The 18,637-nt window shown below is 53.2% G+C and overlaps 8 protein-coding genes across 8 annotated transcripts; 4 read left to right on the forward strand and 4 right to left on the reverse strand.

The window, feature by feature from the left end:
- Positions 1-833: 833 nt before the first annotated feature.
- On the forward strand, positions 834-2,977 carry AB675_1008 (uncharacterized protein; the record flags this gene model as incomplete). Its single annotated transcript, XM_018138834.1, has 4 exons — positions 834-951; positions 1,000-1,494; positions 1,551-2,440; positions 2,501-2,977. 4 exons carry the CDS (start codon positions 834-836, stop codon positions 2,975-2,977), a joined length of 1,980 nt encoding a protein of 659 aa, XP_017998168.1.
- A 280-nt stretch (positions 2,978-3,257) lies between these two features.
- Positions 3,258-4,889, forward strand: AB675_1009 (Acetylcholinesterase; the record flags this gene model as incomplete). The annotated part of the gene is made up of 1 exon (XM_018138845.1): positions 3,258-4,889. One exon carries the CDS (start codon positions 3,258-3,260, stop codon positions 4,887-4,889), a length of 1,632 nt encoding a protein of 543 aa, XP_017998084.1.
- A 305-nt stretch (positions 4,890-5,194) lies between these two features.
- On the reverse strand, positions 5,195-6,473 carry AB675_1010 (D-amino-acid oxidase; the record flags this gene model as incomplete). Its single annotated transcript, XM_018138857.1, has 4 exons — positions 5,195-6,015; positions 6,082-6,179; positions 6,241-6,378; positions 6,451-6,473. The coding sequence occupies 4 exons, from the start codon at positions 6,471-6,473 to the stop codon at positions 5,195-5,197; spliced, it is 1,080 nt and encodes a 359-aa protein (XP_017998027.1).
- A 740-nt stretch (positions 6,474-7,213) lies between these two features.
- Positions 7,214-8,934, forward strand: AB675_1011 (putative transporter; the record flags this gene model as incomplete). Its single annotated transcript, XM_018138868.1, has 3 exons — positions 7,214-8,239; positions 8,290-8,448; positions 8,500-8,934. 3 exons carry the CDS (start codon positions 7,214-7,216, stop codon positions 8,932-8,934), a joined length of 1,620 nt encoding a protein of 539 aa, XP_017997994.1.
- Positions 8,935-9,955: 1,021 nt separating this feature from the next.
- On the reverse strand, positions 9,956-10,273 carry AB675_1012 (Elongin-C; the record flags this gene model as incomplete). The annotated part of the gene is made up of 1 exon (XM_018138879.1): positions 9,956-10,273. The coding sequence occupies one exon, from the start codon at positions 10,271-10,273 to the stop codon at positions 9,956-9,958; it is 318 nt and encodes a 105-aa protein (XP_017998082.1).
- Positions 10,274-10,492: 219 nt separating this feature from the next.
- On the forward strand, positions 10,493-11,848 carry AB675_1013 (3-oxoacyl-[acyl-carrier-protein]; the record flags this gene model as incomplete). The annotated part of the gene is made up of 1 exon (XM_018138890.1): positions 10,493-11,848. One exon carries the CDS (start codon positions 10,493-10,495, stop codon positions 11,846-11,848), a length of 1,356 nt encoding a protein of 451 aa, XP_017998056.1.
- Positions 11,849-12,382: 534 nt separating this feature from the next.
- Positions 12,383-14,667, reverse strand: AB675_1014 (uncharacterized protein; the record flags this gene model as incomplete). The annotated part of the gene is made up of 2 exons (XM_018138901.1): positions 12,383-12,926; positions 12,974-14,667. 2 exons carry the CDS (start codon positions 14,665-14,667, stop codon positions 12,383-12,385), a joined length of 2,238 nt encoding a protein of 745 aa, XP_017998135.1.
- Positions 14,668-16,135: 1,468 nt separating this feature from the next.
- Positions 16,136-18,141, reverse strand: AB675_1015 (Ubiquitin-activating enzyme E1-like protein; the record flags this gene model as incomplete). Its single annotated transcript, XM_018138912.1, has 2 exons — positions 16,136-18,031; positions 18,082-18,141. The coding sequence occupies 2 exons, from the start codon at positions 18,139-18,141 to the stop codon at positions 16,136-16,138; spliced, it is 1,956 nt and encodes a 651-aa protein (XP_017998101.1).
- Between the last annotated feature and the right edge of the window lie 496 nt (positions 18,142-18,637).

Below are 18,637 nucleotides of genomic sequence, written 5' to 3' on the forward strand. Positions count from 1 at the left end.
GTCGTCAGTAGTGCTGTCGTCGTTGCCATATTTCAAATTTGCCATACCTGAGCAATGAAATATGTTGGTTGGTATTTGAAGTCATATGTGTGTGCACCCATCGTTTGGCTTTGCTTTCGCGAAGCCTTTGGGGGGGACTATGATTCATGAGCCCTCGCCCTCGCGGGACAGACTGAAGCCCGCTGTGGCAGGGAAGTCTGCCGGAAAGATGTGTTCTGTAGGACTGCAGTCGGAGCTCAAAAGTACCCGCACCAACCGGGAGAACCGACTCAATCAGGTAACAAGTCAGACGCTTTGAAGCTCTGACCGACTTGCTCTAGGAAACATGTGGTGTATGTCCTCGCTGCAGGCGTTATATAAACAGGTTATTTTCGAGGCAACCCGGCGCTCGAAGGGGGAAATGCCTTCGACACAGAGGCGAAGTACTCTGCCAAGCAGGAAAGCGCGCAGAAACCTCTCACCTGCGGGCAGGACGAGCCAGAGCGTCTGGTTTTAAGCGTTTGACATAGCTCTGATGTAGTAGACGACGTAGACGCCCAGGCGGCACAGCAAAGTTCACCATTCACTGCCTGACACTAGTCCTGCCAGTCAACCGGCGGCGCTGTGAAGGCTCATCCGCTCAACACGTGACCGAATCTCCATCTTCAAGTTCCTGGGCCGCCCTACTGCAAGGACGTGCCTGCCTTCAAATGTTCTTTGCTACATGCTTTTTACATGGCGTCAGCGCGACCTCCGAAGCGCGCTCGACAAGCATGTGAGCCTTGCCGAAGGAAGAAAGGCAAGTGCTCGGGCGAGCGACCGATATGTAGCACTTGTCTTCGGCTCTGCCAGTCATGCTTCTATTATGGACAACCTTTGCAACCGATACTGGCTCTCACGAGCGACAAACATCCAGTGACGCAGACTTCTTCCTTACAAGCATCATCAGATCCCATCAGCGAGGAACGATGGGTATTTGACGCAACCCTGATACCTGGGGCTTGTGCTTGCTAACTCAAGGACAGGATGAGCGTTCAACCTCACTCGGCTCAGCAGTCCAATACATCGTCAGCAACTCGCAGCGTGAGCAGTATCAGCGCGATCTCAATGCCATTGGTACTCAACGAAGTGGTCATTTGGCACCTTTCAGCCAGTCCCCGACAGCTGGCGGCCAAGGATACTCGATGATAGTAAATGCAATTAAGCACCTCTCGACCTCTGATGTCAACACATTGGCAAAGCTCTACGAGAGACATCATGCATGTCAACCACTAGTGCTCTTTCCATCGTCCGACTTTGCTCAAACTATTCACCGCCGGGGTGGCTGCACACTTTCTGCCATACTATTGTCATCGCTCCGTTTCGCTGGCACCAAAGCCTTTTTCTCCCATGAAATCGATTCAAGTCTGTTGAAGGCCGCAATCGAGAACTGTATCCTCGAGGATGTGATTTGCGGTACTTCCGAGCTAACTACTCTGCAGGCTCTGGTTATCGTCGCGCGCTATTACCTTGACGGTACGTATGGCCGACTGGCATGAGCTTACAAAACCTATGTTGACAGTGTCTATCAGATGGCAACAGTGAGAAGGCCGTATCGTTGCTTTCGCTCACGAGTATGCTTCTCTCCAGCGAGAGTCTACAACTCGATGCGGGTCAGGCCGTCAAAGCCTCCGCAGAAGAGAAAAGATGCTGTTACTGGAGCGTCGTCCTTCTTCGACGTCTGTTGGGCTTCACATCACAGCTGGAACAGATGCCAGACCGCAAGTTGATAGTGTACCCACAAAGTTGCTCTACACCGTCTCTCCACAACATTCGACCAGAGTACCGATCATCCTATGAGCATTCGACAGGCGATAACGGTATCATGGTCTTTGTGCTCGAAATGAGCGACGAGTGGGTCAAAGTGATGGCCTACATCCGACATTTTCTGAATAGTGGACGGGATACGTGGCCCTGGCTAACGACTTCGAGGTATAACGAGACTCTCTCTGGGGTCATGAGTATTGAGACACGCCTGCAGCCGCATTTGCACCGCATCAAACACTTCGAACTGCGCGAACTGACTCTTGACGACCTTGAGTCGTGCCGCGAATATTGGGCGCCCTGGCTGCTTAGCCGCTTCATGTATCATACCATGATCTGCCTGCTCAACCACCCGCTCCTCATCATTTTGCAGCTTCAGGGCAGCCAGCACGATTCGGAGCTCTTCCGTCAGCAGACATCATTCTATGCCACTCATCATGTGAGATGGATTCTCTATTTTATCGGCTTCATCGAAGCGCGAGCCTTCCAGATATACGATTCAACAATAGGCTACTGCGCTGCTGTGGTAGCCACGATCGAAATGCAGCTTATTTATTCAGTCGATACGGCTACAGCGCACAAAAAGGAACGCAACATTGAAACTTGCCGCAAATTTGTTCAGAGGATGATACCCGCCTGTCCTTCAATGAAACTGATGGTAGGTCTTTCCCCCCACTCTAATTTGTGGCTGCCGCCCTGCTGACATGTATCATGAAAGGATCGAAAGCTGCATGAGCTTAAGGAGATGATGGCCTCTGCGTTTACAGCTAGTGCAAACCAGACCAAAAGCATCAGCATCGACCTGTCAAAGGTGAGAGATATCTTGGACATATGCATACATTCCGGCATCGGCACACGGTCGGTGAAGGACGGCGTTGCCTCGATTATTGACGCCAACGAAGACACACAACATGCTCAGTGGACGAGACTGTCGCGGAGACCATCAGTGGATCAACCTGATGATGTCGCCTCGCCGACCTCGATTTACCCTTCTGACAGTGCTGGAGGAAGGGAAACTGTCGCACCGTTCAACCAAAATGCCTCACACCCAACAGCTTTGCAACCCGCGCTGCCAGGCGTCGATCATTCCCAGCCAGCTCCTGTCGATTTCACAGCAGACGCCCTCTTCAACAGCTACGAGGTCGACTGGTGGAATGGCTATGAAAGTTATGACCCGGATTGGCCCAATATCTGATGCAACCACGAATGTTACCCAACCGATGGAGGGCCGGAGGCGGTTGGGGTCACGAACGGAGAAGAGCGAACGAACCTCCACCGGCCAGGACTCGGCATCTGCACATCCCACGCCGGGCCGCTGCTCTACACGACGCCTATCAGGCCATTTCGGTGGATAATGAATAGCCGCTCTGTGAGGTGCAACGTCATCTTAAGTGTCGGTTGATGATCTTGGCCATCAACTCATCACTGGGTACAACTCATGGTAGAGCAACACAGTTCTGCATCTTTCAGAGACCATGACGCAGATGCAGCAAGCGCCAGAAGTTCGATTGCCTCAAGGACACATCGTCGGCGCCACGGTTCATGATGGGTTTCCTCATGCAGTCGAAGCTTTCAGAGGGATCCCTTATGCTCTACCACCTACCGGCGATCGTCGATTCCGCCCACCCGTGAAAGTCGAAAAGAGCAATGGTACAGTCGATGCCACGACATGGGGACCGAGAGCACCAGCGCAGCAGTTCCTCGTGATCGGTCCGAAACTCGAGGAAAGCGAGGACTGCCTGACTGTCAACATTTTCCGACAAGTACGGCACAATGACGCTACAGCATTGCCAGTAATGGTCTATTTCCATGGCGGAGCTTTCAATCGCGGTAATGCAGCCATGCACAACACAGCCTCTATGGTCGGATGGTCCGCACAGCCATTCCTCGGTGTATCGTTTGGCTATCGTCTCGGTTCTCTAGGCTTCTTACCTTCAAAATTGAGTGCTGATGAGGGCGCCCTAAATTTGGGTCTGAAGGATCAGATCTGCTTATTGGAGTGGGTTCAGGAGAACATTCACCATTTTGGAGGTGACAAAGGAAACGTCGTTCTCTCAGGACTTTCGGCAGGTGCACATTCGATCGGTCACCATCTGCTGAACTACCAAGAGGGCCAAAAGCCACCTTTCCACAAGGTGATTATCCAGAGTGGAGCACCGACTTCACGCGCTGTGAGGCAACCCGACGCCGAGATACACGAAGCACAGTTCAAAGACTATCTAAGAGAAACTGGCTGCCCAGAGTCAATGCCGGATTCAGAAGTGTTTGGATACCTCCGATCTCTGCCATTGGAGACCATCGTCAAGGCGCAGAACACGGTCTTCCAGAAATACAACCCAAGCCTTAGGTGGGCTTTCCAGCCTGTCATTGACGGCGAAATTATCCGCAGTCGTCCGATCGACGCCTGGAAGAAGGGAAGATGGCATAAAATGCCTATCATGACCGGCTTTGTGGGCAACGAGGGTTCACTGTACGTCAACAAGAAAATGCAAGAGTCTTCTGAGTTCACCAAGTTCTGGGAAACACTGCTGCCTCAGATGAGCGACGAGGACATCCAGGCTATCGAAAAGCTGTACCCAGACCCTAGCAAAGATACATATTCCATCTACAAAGAGGACCGACAAGATCACGGCGTTGGAGACCAGTATAAACGCATCGAAGCAGCCTACGCCCATTACGCATATGTGGCACCTGTTCTGCAGACAGCCTATTACGCCAGCCCCGAGGCACCCGTCTATCTGTACCATTGGGCGATGCGGAGGAATATTGTGGAGGGTGCTCGTCACGGAGACAATATGCAATACGAAGTCCGAGATCCTGAGACTTGTGCGCAGTCAAAAGATTTGGATGTGTTGTCGGGCATCTTGCACGCTTATACAGTCAGTTTCATTTGCTATGGCGATCCAAATAGGCTGAAAAGGACTTACAGCGGTCGGAAGGAGTGGCAGAAGTCTGATCGAGACGCTGCGATGGTCATGGTATTCGGCAAGGACAATACGCAATTGCTTGGGGGCTCGGACGTAGGCGAGGCAGCCGTCATGGTCGAGGATGTCTTTCAGAAGGAGACGGACTTTTGGTGGTCGAAGGTCGAGTTGTCGCAGCAGTAGAGCAACTTTGAGGGTCAATGGCCTCCCGCTCCGCACCGACAATAATTCAGTCAGAAGCCTACGAAGGACGGTGAGTATCACGCCAGAACGAAACAGATCAATGTCAAATACCACTTCATCCGAGAGAAGGTAACAGATGGTGCTCTTTCACCTACCAGAGTCTCAACCGACGAAAGCGTCGCCGATAACCTCACCAAACCACTAGCACGACCAAAGCCCGAATATTTCTTGAAGAAGCTCGGCATGAGAGAAAGCTCGGAGGGTACATCGGCTGCAGAACATGATTGCAGCATTTGGCTCTCCCCCTACAGCTTGGCCCTTGGAGCTATACTACTGACGAGCGCTACCACCTCTTCAGCGCAGCCATAGGAGCCCTGATAGCCCCAACCAGAGTGCCCATAATTGTGCACCACCAATGTGCCGTCGATCTTCTCTTTTTCCAAGCGTACGCCACCTTCTCGGCCTGGACGCAAGCCCACACCATGACGGATGATGTCGAGACCCTCGACACCCTTCCCAGCCGTCAACTCAGGCATCATTTCTACAGCCCACTTCATGATACGATTGGCAATGTTGGGATCTGGCTGACTTTCCCAATTACCGACCTGAGTCGTCCCTCCGAGAATTGTCCCACCACCTGACGCCCTTGTCATCATATAACACGCTTCTTCATCGCCATCGTCAGTTCCAGAATGACATTGCATGAACGGCGCCACGTTTCCCACCACCACCGTCTGCCCTCTGATGGGGAACATCGTCTGATCAGTCACACCGCCTAACTTCATCGCACCCAAACCCGTAGTATTGATCACTACATCGACCTTCGTCCTCGTGCCCGGAAAAATCCGCACATCACCAGCGTGTGCAATCGTACCACGGTGCAAGCTCACGCCATTCCGTCTGCACTGTCCCACCAGCCAGGGCAGATACAGCATCGTGTTGATACACACCGAGCTGAATTCCGAGCCTGACGCTATTCCCTCAGGCAGCTCATCGTCCTGCAAGGCCCGGAAGTCCTCCACGAAATCCTTATAATGTGGATCCGCGGCGAATACGTTATTCAGCATCGATGCGCTGCCGTCTTGCAGCCTGCTAAGGTCTTTCCTCCGGCGGTAGATCCTGTTCTCTGCTGTGCGTTAGTGCGGAGTTGCTCAAATGAGCGATCTGAAACGATGTCGGACGAAGGACGTACTCTGAAAATGGATTCCAGCTTCGGGAACCTCGGAGGCGAGTTTTTTGAGGTACGGCCAGGTCCGGCGCTCCCAGCGGCTGGTTTCGCGGGAAGACATGCTGTTTGCAGGTTGGTCAGGTGTTGGCCTTTTTGGTGTCTCCTAGAGGTGAGCCTACTTACGGTGTGAAGTTTGCGCCGGCCCACGGGGAGGCATATTCGATGGAGTAGTCGCCTAGGTGGTGTTTGGCGATGATCGCCACTTTGTTCTGGGGATCCTTGGAGAGGAGGAGAGCGGAGGTAAGGCCGGAGACTCCTGCTCTGGAGGAAGCGTCAGCGAGTATTGCAAGGCGATGGTGGCTTGGCTATCGATGTCATAGGGTGGGAACGTACCCGATCACGACGATGTTGGGCATCGCGACTGTGTGGTGGTCGTCTGTTGCGACCTATGGTGGCAAAGGACTGATCCGTGATACTCCAGTAGAGATGTGAGCATCAGAGAATACCTGGTACTTGGCGATTACAGGTATGTCCGACTGTACCACGGGCAGATTCCCCTTGAATCCGTGCCTCGCACTTCCCCACTAAACCGGCAGCCCGCCAGTCTCGGAGCAGCCCGCTGACTGTGACGCTAACGGAAGCCAACGGCGACCTTGATGAACCTCTGGCTGTGCGGGACAGTACGCCATACGCTAACGGCATCTTGCAGGCACGATGCGCTGATCGGACTTTGTCGCCGCCGGGTTTCGACCTACACTGAGTGACCTGCCCACTCTCAGCAGTACCCGCGACCAACCATCTTTTCTACATCGCTAACGCGTTATCATCAAAAGAGGGTCTCCAGCCAAGTGCGTTATCGGGTCGAGTGGCAATTGATAAATCACCGGGATGTTTGGTGCTATTACACTCAATGCGCCTACGGCAACACGTCCAATGCCGACTTGGGCTTCCGCGAACATCGCGGGAACGACTGCATGCCACGAATAGTCCTTATCACGGCTCGCAAATAGCGCTACCAAGATATACGTGCTAGCGCTATCTGTTTATGCGGGCAGGCGGGATGTGCTCTCCGTAATGAAGAGCCACTAATACATATGGCTTCCCATCCTTCACGCATCTCCCATGGCTGGACTTCCATCCTTCCACGACAACCAAGATGGGCTCACCGCAAGATCTTCAGAAGGACGACGAAAAGACTGTGGCGGCCACGTCCGGCCCTCTAGAGATGCAGCAAAGCCAAATGGACGACGACAACCTGAAGACCGCCCGGAGCAACATACAAGGAGATATCAAGGATCTCGACGAGGCTGGCCTCTTTCTCCAACAGCACAACTTCAGTGGCGACTATCTGGCCGAGCTGCTGGAAGACACTGCCATGAACAAGCGCGTCATTCGCAAGGTCGACTTGCTCCTCATGCCGCTTCTGTGTGGTACGTATTTTCTGCAGTACATCGACAAACAAGCAGTCTCGTACTCTGCCGTATTCGACCTCTTCGAGACTACTGGCATCACTGGTAGTCAGTACAGCTGGCTAGGTTCTATCTTCTACTTCGCATACTTCTTCGCGGAATGGCCATCGGCGTACCTGGCCCAGCATTTTCCCACTGGTCGAGTCATCGCTTGCTATTGCTTCATGTGGGGCACGGTTATGCTCTGTACAGCTGCAACTCACAATTTTGCTGGCTTTGCTGCAATGAGATTCCTGCTGGGTGTGTTTGAAAGTGTGGTGACGCCGGCCTTCATGATGATCGTTGGTCAGTACTATCTCAAGTATCAACAACCCGCTCGCGCAGGCATGTTCTACTGCTTCAACGGAGTTGGGAGTGCCACTGGTGGGATCATATTTTATGGTGTCGGCTATGCAAAGAACTTCCCGGTCTGGAAGATCATCTACCTCATTTGCGGTGGTCTAACGGTCCTCTGGGCCATCGTTCTGTTCTTCCGACTACCAAACGACATTATGAGCTGGAAGAAATTCACTCCAGAAGAGAGGGCTCTCTTGATTGCTCGCGCTGCGAAAAATCGTACTGGCGTCCTAAATCGAAAGATCAAAGTGTCGCAAATCCGCGAAGCATTGACCGATCCCCAGATCTGGATTCTTTTCTTCTTCACACTACTCAACGAGATCATCAATGGGGGCATCGCAACTTTGGCAAGCTCATTGTCAAGTCTATGGCTGGCGGTGATCCGCTTAGGACTACGCTATATGGTATCCCACAAGGTTTTGCTCAGGTCATGTGGGTTTTCACGGGGCCATTCCTCGCTTCACGCATCAAGAATGCTCGTACATACATCATGGCTCTGTGGCTTTGCCCTACTATAATCGGGACGACTCTTATCTGGAAGCTCCCACGTACCAATCTCGGTGGTGGCTTGGCCGGATACTACATGGTAAGCCAGCATTACATATGGCTGTCCATTAGCGCACTAACGCAACACCAGGTCGGGTCCTTCGTTGGCGCCCTTGTCATCGCTTTGCAGTTTCCTGCCTCTAACGTCGCAGGCTATACGAAGCGCACCACGAGCACAGCCTTTGTGTTCCTCGCCTACTGCATCGGCAACATCATCGGTACGTCTCCCAAACCCCAGACTGCTCAATTCTTCCTCACAAACTATTCATTAATTGACACCCCTCTCCCAGGTCCCCAGGCCTTCCTTGCCCGCGAAGCCCCAATCTACGAGACCGGCGTCAAGACCGTCCTCGCCTGCTCGGTCGGGCAGTGCATCCTGGCACTGGTCCTGCGTGCTCTGCTGGTCTATCGCAACAAGAAACGCGATCGCGAGGAGGCGGAAAACCCAAGTCCGCCGGATGATGGATCGGAGGTTTTGGAGGATCTGACTGATTTCCAGAACCGGAAGTTTAGGTATAGTTTGTGAGAGAGTACGCATGGGAGCACGATGGTCTATACTGGGCAGGGCTCTTTCCTGGATTGACCTCTATCTGATACGTGGTAGTGAAAGTGCTAACCTCGGGCGACGGGACTTGGGAGGTCATGGAAAATGGGCGACTAAATGTCTGCGTTGCATTTTCTATTAGTGGCGGCTCAGACGATTATCTGCCAGCTGTGTTCACAAGTTGGGCTCCATGATTCCTTCATCAAATGAATTTTCTACAGATCGTCCCGCGGTCTGCAAATGTGAATCTTGAGAGGCTTGCCAACCTAATGAAATGTATCCACGAATAGAACGTCCCCTTTACCAGCACAGAAAAGCGAAATGGAGCGGACTGCCTGAATATCGTTGGACTGGGGGTTATTATACCATCCGCTATAGACTTCTGCACCGTAGGATGTTCCCAAGTGGGAGCGGTGAGATGTATATGCTTGGGATGGGGGACGTGTCACAAGTATCATCATCGAGTCAGAGCAGGTAGTGGAGAGCGAAGGGGAATGGTTAGGTCGTAAATGGGGTATCTCATTGTGGTCGTTATGTCGTATGTGGCTCGTTTGCCTGATTCCTATGCGATCAGGTGTTGTCTGAGTCCGTTCTGCTGGATGAGGAGCCTGCCTGCGCATGTCGTCGAAGGATCGTCCGCACAGTCGGCAGACTATCGAGGTCATCTGGACGCTCGGACACACGCTTGTCTCTTCGAAGCTTTCGATGGCTGTAGCTTCAGCTTGATCGGGAGATCCGAATCCAACTGATCTTGCGTGACTGATGAATTGCCAGAAGCAGCGCGGCGGGCAGATCTCCCATCCCCGGACGACAAGGTAGATCGTTGAATTGTGCCCGGACGAGTCTGCATGGCACTGAACGGCCCCGGTTGGCGTTTACAACGCGTACCGTGGTGGCAGAATTTTGCCCTGCTGCGCTTGCAGTCACTTGGTCGTACGCGTTGTTCGTCTGTGTTGTCGTTTTTCTCGTCGACAGCTTTCATCTGCTCGATGTCCGAGGACCCTTAGCAGTCCAGATAGTCCGCTGCCATCAACAGCTCCAGACACAACTCGCTTGGAATCTCTGGATCAGGCACTCCGTTCATCTCTCTGTTCTTCTCATTATAGTACAGATATTCGACCACTTTCTCAAGCACAATTCCGCTAATGCTCTCCAGACGGCAGACACCGGTAGACGACTCGACGAAGCCAAAGCCGCTCTCGGAAGATAGCATGCGTCGAATAGTGCCTGATCGAACTGCAGCCGAGCGGCGGATATGGAATTCGAAACCGTCGGATGAGATGAGGGTGACGTATGCGGAAGGCTCAGCGGCGGTCGCCATCGCTGCGGTAGTGGAAGATTGCGTTTCTTGTGTTCGTGGTAGCGCCCTTTAATAGAGACCTAGAAGTCGCAGTGTTGAAAAAGTTGACAAAATACGCAGAGGGATACTGTGGCTGACCGGAGTATGTGAAGGCACGCTGCAAGGCAACAAGGCAGCCAGGTCGCTCTTTCCTTCTGCAACTCGGTCAGGGCATTTAGGTCCAGATTGTCCGTCGACCCCATGCAAGTTATCGCAGCAAGTGCTCGTAGCTTCTATCTGAAGACCGTGCCGCGTGCTGTCCCTATTCTCACGCAGTCGCAGACACCTTGCAGGCAACAGCCGGTACCTCGTGTCCCGCGACGGAGCGCAAGCTCCAAGACGTGCGGGACATGCAACGCTACGTTCTCGTCAGGCAATGTGCTCTATCGTCATCTAAAGGAATGCGGTGTCGCCAGAGGTATCGACGAAAAAACGGATACAACTGACATCGGCGAGCTGGGAAACGATGCTGAGGGGCTAAGAGCTCGTGGGACTGAACCCACCAACTTCACAGCACCATCGCACCAAACAGCACAGGCTAGCAGCACCAGCCCGTCTGCAGACACTGCCAGTAAGACCTCGGATAGTCCTCACAAATGGACCTCTCCGCCCATCAGAGCGTCTGGAAAGCTATGTCAAGGCCGTAGGATCCTGCTAACCGGAGGCACCTCTGGGATCGGTCTGGCCGTTGCGGAGCGTCTGCTCGCGGAAGGTGTCTCACACATCACGATTCTCACCCGAAAGAAGTGGCCAGAGGTCAAGCCCACGTTCCTTCGGCTGACGTCTATTGCCGGTGCGGATGCTGCCGTAAACATCTTGAATCAGTTCGATATCACAAACCTCCAACAAGTCGAGAAAGATATCCCGAAAATCCTTGTCGGTGGAGAATGCGACACGGTGATCTCTTGCGCCGGCATTGCTCAAGCTAAAGGCATACTCAACGTCTCCGAGGACGACGTCGAGTCGATACTGAGGACGAATCTCACAGCAAGCATGGCCATAGCGAGGATTTTCTTGCGGACCTATTTTAAGACCTTTAACTATGGTAAAGCTCGAAAACGACTCCGGCCTGAAGACTTGAGAGACGAATTTGTCGGTCCATTCGAATCTGGAATCCAAGCCTTACCATCAGCGAATTCCCGAGTCTTCGTGGCCGTATCTTCCCTGCTCGCCACGCAAGGCGGCCACGGCACCTCAATCTATGCAGCTAGCAAAGCCGGACTCGAGGCATTCGTTCGGGCGCTGTCCGGCGAAGCGGGACACATGTACCGCAGGCTCGTCACTACAGCCTCTCCACAGTCGACAGCAGAGCATATCTCCAACGTTCCACCATTCCGGGCGAACATCGTGCGTCCCGGCTATGTGGCCACACCAATGCTGCAGAACTTTACACCCCAGTATGCCAAAGGACTGCAAGCAAAGATTCCACTGCGAAGATTTGCCACACCCGAAGAGGTGGCTGATGCTGTCGTCTTCTGTGTGGCGAACGAATACGCGAACAACACCGTGCTGAATGTTGACGGAGGCATGAGTGCGGGCTTCGCATACGGGGAGTAGTCGATGAGTCTGTCGCGTATACTGTCTGAAAAATTGGCACGCGTCAAAAGTGACGCATGGCTGAGGTCATGGACATTATGAGGAATGCTCGGCACGCTGTCCTGGCCCGTGACTGTCTCTAGTGCGTGCTCCAGCTCCGGCAACTGTCATCTACATACACCTGCGACACTACTCCAGATCTCACAGCCACTCAGCCACAAGCTCGCACCAGTTGCTTATGATGCAACGCGGGCACACTGCTGCTTCAGCCCACCGGCCTCAGTCCCGGTTCGATTGATAAGCTGCTAAGATATCGCGCCAGCCTTGCCGGGTCGATAAATCCGTCCATGTAGACTGCCAGTGCGACTTGAACATCGATCAGCAGGTCGAGGCTTGAGAAGAAGATCCGGCCACCTCGCAACGTCCACTTCACGTCTCACTCAATGGTTTCTCTCTTGATGTTGAGGAATTATAAGCGTTGAAGATGTCAGGCAACAAAGAGACTGTCGTCATTATTGCAGTGCACTGCGTCGGTTCTTCTCAAACTTTACCCTCTCATCTTGAACTCCCAGGGACTCCGGCCTCCTGCACGACCCTCAGTCGCCGCCCATACAGACCTGTCCCATCACAAGCATCCATGCGCGCCTTGACGCATTCCGCATCACGCAACATGTCACTCGACCTGTCAGAGCTCCCCTCGGACAATTCCTCCCGTGGCACGCCATGATAGATGAACGGCAAGATGGAGGTCTTCCAGATGCGCACCCTCATACGCCGGGTCTGTAGCACTACCAGCACGAAGAAGACGAGCCCCATCACCTCCAGCAGCACCGGGAGGATGAGCCACTCCCAGCGGACAGCGATGATGGGCGTGTTGACGTACATTGCGCCGAGCGTTGTCTGGTTGCTTGCCCTTAGACCAGCGTAGTCCAGCATCGTGGTGAGATTCGCGAACGCCTTGGGTAGATCGTTGCCGTGGTTGATCTTTGCGAAGAGCATGTTGGAGTCTTGGTTCATGAGGAATTTCTCTCCTAGCTGGAGGGACTCTGTGTTGGAATCTTCGTCCAGAGTACGGTTTATCATGAATCTGTACTTGGTGCTGTTACCTTCGTACAGGTCCTGTAGAATGGGCGTTCCGAGACGAACTCGCTTCTAGAGTACATGCAGGTGGTCCAGGTGCTTGGGTCTGACCATCGCCAAGCCTGGAGAGAGACATTGTTGAAAAAGATGTCGTGCTCCATGTTCTCAGACCATCGCGGTTGGGGTAGCGCCATATCTTTATAACAAAAGAAGGGCCGATAGGGAATGTTAGTGTAATTATCTTTGATGGTGAGATAAGAGGGTTTTATCGTATAGTTGCCCATGGCGTTTGGGGAGTACTCGGTCAGCATTGTGGTGCCTTTTGGCCGGGCTGAAAGCGTGCCGTTCGTGACCGTTGCCTCGAACCTCTTGCGACACCGAGATAGCGCACAGTCTATGGTCCTGTTCACTTGACTCCGCAGGATCTTAGCACTTTCGTCATATGACCAGTCCAGGAAGACTGCAGTCCTGGGGTAGAGAGGGTTCGTAATAGATCCAACAACACCATCTTCGTACACTGAATAGTAGGACCCGTCCTGGATGCTATGCGACCATAGTCCATATCCGCCTTCCCAGGAATCGCCGTTCCAGGGGTCACCCTTCCAGAGTTGGTAGTAGTTATCATAATTGCGATTGAAGACGAAGTTAGACGGTGGGTCTAAGCTATGCGTTGTCGTGGTGTCATATATCCCAAATGCCTGGCCCGTGATAGTGACATCAGCGGGCCATACGAATCGGCCGAATCCACTCGGATGTGTCAGGTTGCAAGGTAGCACATACGTCTTCGACCAATCTCCGCCCTTGGTAAAGTTGTCAATCGTGACTTCACAGCCTTGCCAGTCCGATAGCTGTTTGTCGAATTCGCAATCGTGGCACCAACCTGTATACTCGTACTCTGGCCAAGTGCAATCACCACTAGAGCACACAGCTGGATCGTACTGGAAGGCTCCAGACCATATGACGGATTGCACCAAGCCGTAAAAGTTAGCATCACGCTTCCACAACGCCACCTGAGGATAATAATCGGTAGTCGGCATAGTAGCTTCTTGAAAGTCGACGGCACGTAGCTCGAATTTCGTTGCTATACTCTGCTGTAGGAAAGCGTCCGTAGTGAGCAAGAGTATGAGGACCGCGGCACCGATACCGCTGATAGACACTATCTTCGAGCCGAACAGTAGGAGCAGCGACCCCAGAGGACCGCGACTGGCCTCATCCATGTCCTGTAAGTCCTTCAGCGCCCTGGCGTTGCGGGTCATTCGACACCACTTCATCTGACCCAAGCAAGACGTCGTGACGAATGCAAGCGATATTCGTGTAGCTGCAATGAGTATAGCGGCGACTGTATTCAGGCTGAGTGTCGGCTTGAACTCGTCCACCGGTCTTCCTTGATAGCAGGCTAGTATAACGGAGACTGTGACGAGGCACGCTATGCTGAGCAGCATCAGTGCTATCTCAGCAAGCCAGGTATCGTAAAGCAGTCGTCGGAGCAGCGCGACCGACGCATGGCGGTCTGGCTGCGGTCGAGATAGAGCTACTGGTTCAGCTCTTATCTGTCCTGAAGTCGAGGATGCATCTTCTCGCTGGTGTATGACTTCGCTGGCTTCAGCCTTGCATGCGTTGTTGGCAAAATAGCTTGACTCAGTCGATGCGTCCGGTATGGGGTCGTGCGAGCTCACGTCGGTAGAGGCATGAAGTTCAGAGTCTGTACGGCGTCCATCATCGACAATGTCAGCCTCGTTGAGAGGTACACGCTTATACATATCGTAAAGTGTGCAGGCAACGAACATGAGAATGCGAGAACGACCGTATCTCAGCCAAAAGGCTTAGTGGACGTGCCTCCAGAGAGCTTCGCTGTGACATGAGGGGATGGAACAGAAGTACGGAGCGTAGCATTGCTGGTTCGCACTCCAGCCTCACTTGACAGTCTGCCTTGCCTGCTTGTCCAAACTTGCATCGCCGCTATTTATCGTGGCTTGATGCATGTTTCGCAAGGCGGGAAGACCGCCCAATGAGACAATGACATGACCTGAGAGCCAAGCACGCCTCAGATGAAGCGGGAGGAGACATACAAAAGTCCGGACTGTTAGATCGAGTCTTGGCCTGTAGAATGCAGGAGCAGCAGTTGTCAAAAGGGTGTCATACAGCAGCCACGGGCGCACGACCATGAATTATACTAAGGCGTTAAGGCAGGTGAAACTAGCCGAGCCTAGATCCTGCCTTTCCGAGCTTGGTCCCTATCATTGGCACGTTCGAATACGGCACGGGTAACAACCTAAGCGAGCCCGGCGGCGAGACACAAAAGACCGGCGATGCCAGAAGTCGGCAGATAGAATCTCATGACGGGTAGCCAGCCCAGGACGATTGTTTCCGAAACCTCCTCAGATTCTCATCAGCGAAAAGCGCGACTCTGTGGGTCATAGGGGACCGACGCGGAGGACAGTTTTTGTGGACGATATTGTAACTGCTGGGCCATCCAAATGTACGTCTAGCTTCGAACCGGCAGCATGTCGAGTCACAACACTGGGCCCGACGGCTTCACAAATCAGAAACGACGCGGAGCTTGCACGACTTATGCGCGACAAGAGCCTTAGTATGGTAAGGACGGGAAACAACGACAGCACAGTAACATGGTTCGATGAGTTGATTGATATCTGTATCTACCAAAGTCCTGGAGCTTGAAGTCGCCACGATTTCACCAGGCACATTGAAATCTCTGCCTAGGGTTCCAAGCTGAGACGAATGCGCACTCTCGTTACGTACTTGGGCCTTTTTCCTGAGGACTCTCTTTGCCTCCCTCCTCAAGGAATCCGGCAGCTACCATCCTGGGTCTTCACCCAACGACTCGGCGACCTGGAGACTCCCATTGATCGCGTGGAGCAGCTCACAGCCGAGGTCGATTGCCCACGGCCGGCACCCGAGGCATCGTTCAAGACGTCGGATCATCCCTTGACGATGAAGCCGATTGCTGGTGCACAGTGGCCAAGTGTGATGCCTCCACTGGCACTATAAGGTCGCTGTGGCGGACCTGGCGCGTCGCGCTCTACTTTGCATTAGTCAATATAGCTCAAGCTGAGAATAGATTCTCGAGTCGATCGTCCGTCTGTTCTTGTTCGATGGCCATGAATTCTTGGTCGTCACTCGTTCCCAACGGCGATTTTGACCTTGAGCAGGTTTGGCGTTCCAGATATCGAATTTAAGATTTCTTGAATCAGTCCCACCAAACTCTCCTCAATCATCAATCATAATCGTCCCATCATCCTCCTCAATCACCACGACATCTGCGTCCACAGCCTTGCCTTTGCCCTTTGGATCGGATCTGGCCTTCTTTGCAGGACCGTCCACACCATTCGTGTCCAGCTCCGCCTCGTCAGCATCGCGCTTGCGCTTCACGGTTGCCGTCGCGCCGGTATCCGTGATTGAGAGGGTGACTTCTTCCACTCCATCGTCATCGCCAGCACCGTTGTGAGTTGCACCGTTGGTGACGCCATTGCCGTTGATGGCTTCATTTTGTTCCTTTGCCTTCTTCGCTTTTCGCGGAACCTCGAATGTCTCTTCGCCGGATTTGAGGAGCAAGCCAACTGCAGGTCCATCGGCATCCTCGCCATCAGGCTTGACTTCGACTGCAAGCTGCAGATCAACCCGTGGCGCTGACTCGTCGTCCTCATCCTCGTCGTCTTTGATAATTAGAAAAGAGCCTTTCTTCACACCCAGCTCTTCGAATTTCTTCTCCAGATTCTCCTCGAGATCCGGATCATAGATCAGCCCTTGTTCGCTGAGTACGGACAGCTCTTCTCCGTAGCCCAGCTTGCCCTTCAACACATCTTCAACCAGATCCTTCAGCGTCGCTCTCTCAAGGTCGACCTGTAGTCTGACCATCGCATTCCCACAAACCACACACTCCGGATTCGGTGCATCGCTCGGCTGCGGTCGCATGTTTCCATGATCCACGAAAATCATCTTTGTCTTCTCGTAGTCGCCCCTGAGGACCTTGAAGGCCTGCATCACGCACAACCCGGCGACCATGGCATTGGTCGTAGCAATAGCGGGAATGATGTTGCCAGCCATCTGCTTGACGTCGAACTTTGACTTGAGCTCGATGCCGAAGATCTGCGCGCGGAGGTTGGCGGTTGCGGTGACGAAGTCGAGAGTGTCGTTGTCGTCTTTGTCGAAGGTAATTGAGGGTGATGGAGCGCCGGACTGTGTGGTGGCTTGTTCTTGGGAGAGGCGAGCGGCGAGGCGTGAGAGGCTGTCGCGAAAGACAACGAAATTCTCGATGATGTTCCAGATGTTCTGGTCGTATTGGGCGATTGAGGGGTCAATGTCAGTGGAGAGCTCGGCCATGGAGGCGTATGAGACTGCTTGTGGGGCTGGTTTGTCCTTCCACATGTCTTCCATCTGTGCGAGGCGCTCAATGTCTTCTTTGAAGACCTTGTCGAAGACTTTCTGTACGAAATCGCCCGAGCCCATCGTTTCGCGGATCTTCTTCAATGCTTCGGCCTCCTCTTTGAGCTTGGCGATCTCCTCTGCGTTGTCTGAGTGCTCTGTTACGTCGACTTCAGGGGTGGCGTCTTGACTTTCACCGAACAGCTCTGGTAGAAGGTAGCTTTTGGCCCAGACGATGCAGTGAATAGCCTGACTCGGCGTACTTCGAATGGTGCAGACCGGAAATGATTTGGGGACCTCTTTCTGCCGGCAATCGTAGCAAGCTGTAATACCCTTTCTGATCACTTGAACCTGACCATTGAATCCGGTGGTTCCTGACTCAATCAACGGCACATCAGCAGCCAGGCACATCTTGTTGACATGCCGCCGAGCTTCGAGATTATCGAGCGCATTGAAGACAAGGGTGAACTGTGAATACCAGCTGATGTCGAATTGAGTGTCTTTGATGTTTGCATGATGAGCCTCTAGCTTGACTCTTGGATTGAACTTCTGTGCGGCTTCCCTCGCGACAAGCGCTTTAGACTTTTTGATGTGCTCATGGCGAAAGAGAAACTGTCGGTTGAGGTTGCTGAGGTCAATCGTGTCGAGGTCTATAATGTGAATCTCGCCAAACCCGGTCAGAGCGAGGTTCTTGAGGAGTTCGCAGCCAATGCCGCCGGCGCCGACGAGGAGCACTTTGGACTGCTTTCTGTTAGCTTGGCTATCGTGGTCAATGATGCCGTAGCACTGACCTCGACAAGTCTTCTCTGCACGACGCCCAACGACTGCTTCACAAAGCGCTCGCGAGGCATCGTGAGAAGCTGGAGAAACTTGAGTTATCTGGAGTACGGATTCGGGGTAAGTGTCACAACGACGAACTTGAATGCTTCATCGCCGGCGTGGTTGAAAAGGAGTGTGAGGTTCGTGGTAAGGCAGATTTTATCGAGATAGAAGGTCTGACATCAGTGAATGTTGATAGTGAAGTGGAAGATAACACGAATAAAAGACGAAGTGACGAGACGATGAAGCGCAGTCTTGTCGTTCGCAATCACTGCGCTTTCGTGATCGTGACGCTCTCCACTCAAGACCGCGAATTCGAAGCGAGGCCCAATGGGGCAAAGAGGCTCCAGAAACGTAACTTGGAGAGCCCGTGCTGGGCAGAGTGTTGCCCACTGAAACTCAAGCATCGCTGGGCGCTCGCGGCACCCATCAGTGGCGCACCTGGACACCCCTGCATCCTTCCATCTCCTGCATGGTGGCGGACCTGCATCAAAATCTACGGAATCAGGGCAAACTTTTCTGCACATC

The sequence above is a fragment of the Cyphellophora attinorum genome, assembly GCF_001299255.1.
Source record: "Cyphellophora attinorum strain CBS 131958 chromosome Unknown Contig20, whole genome shotgun sequence".
Classification (NCBI taxonomy): Eukaryota; Fungi; Ascomycota; class Eurotiomycetes; order Chaetothyriales; family Cyphellophoraceae; genus Cyphellophora; species Cyphellophora attinorum.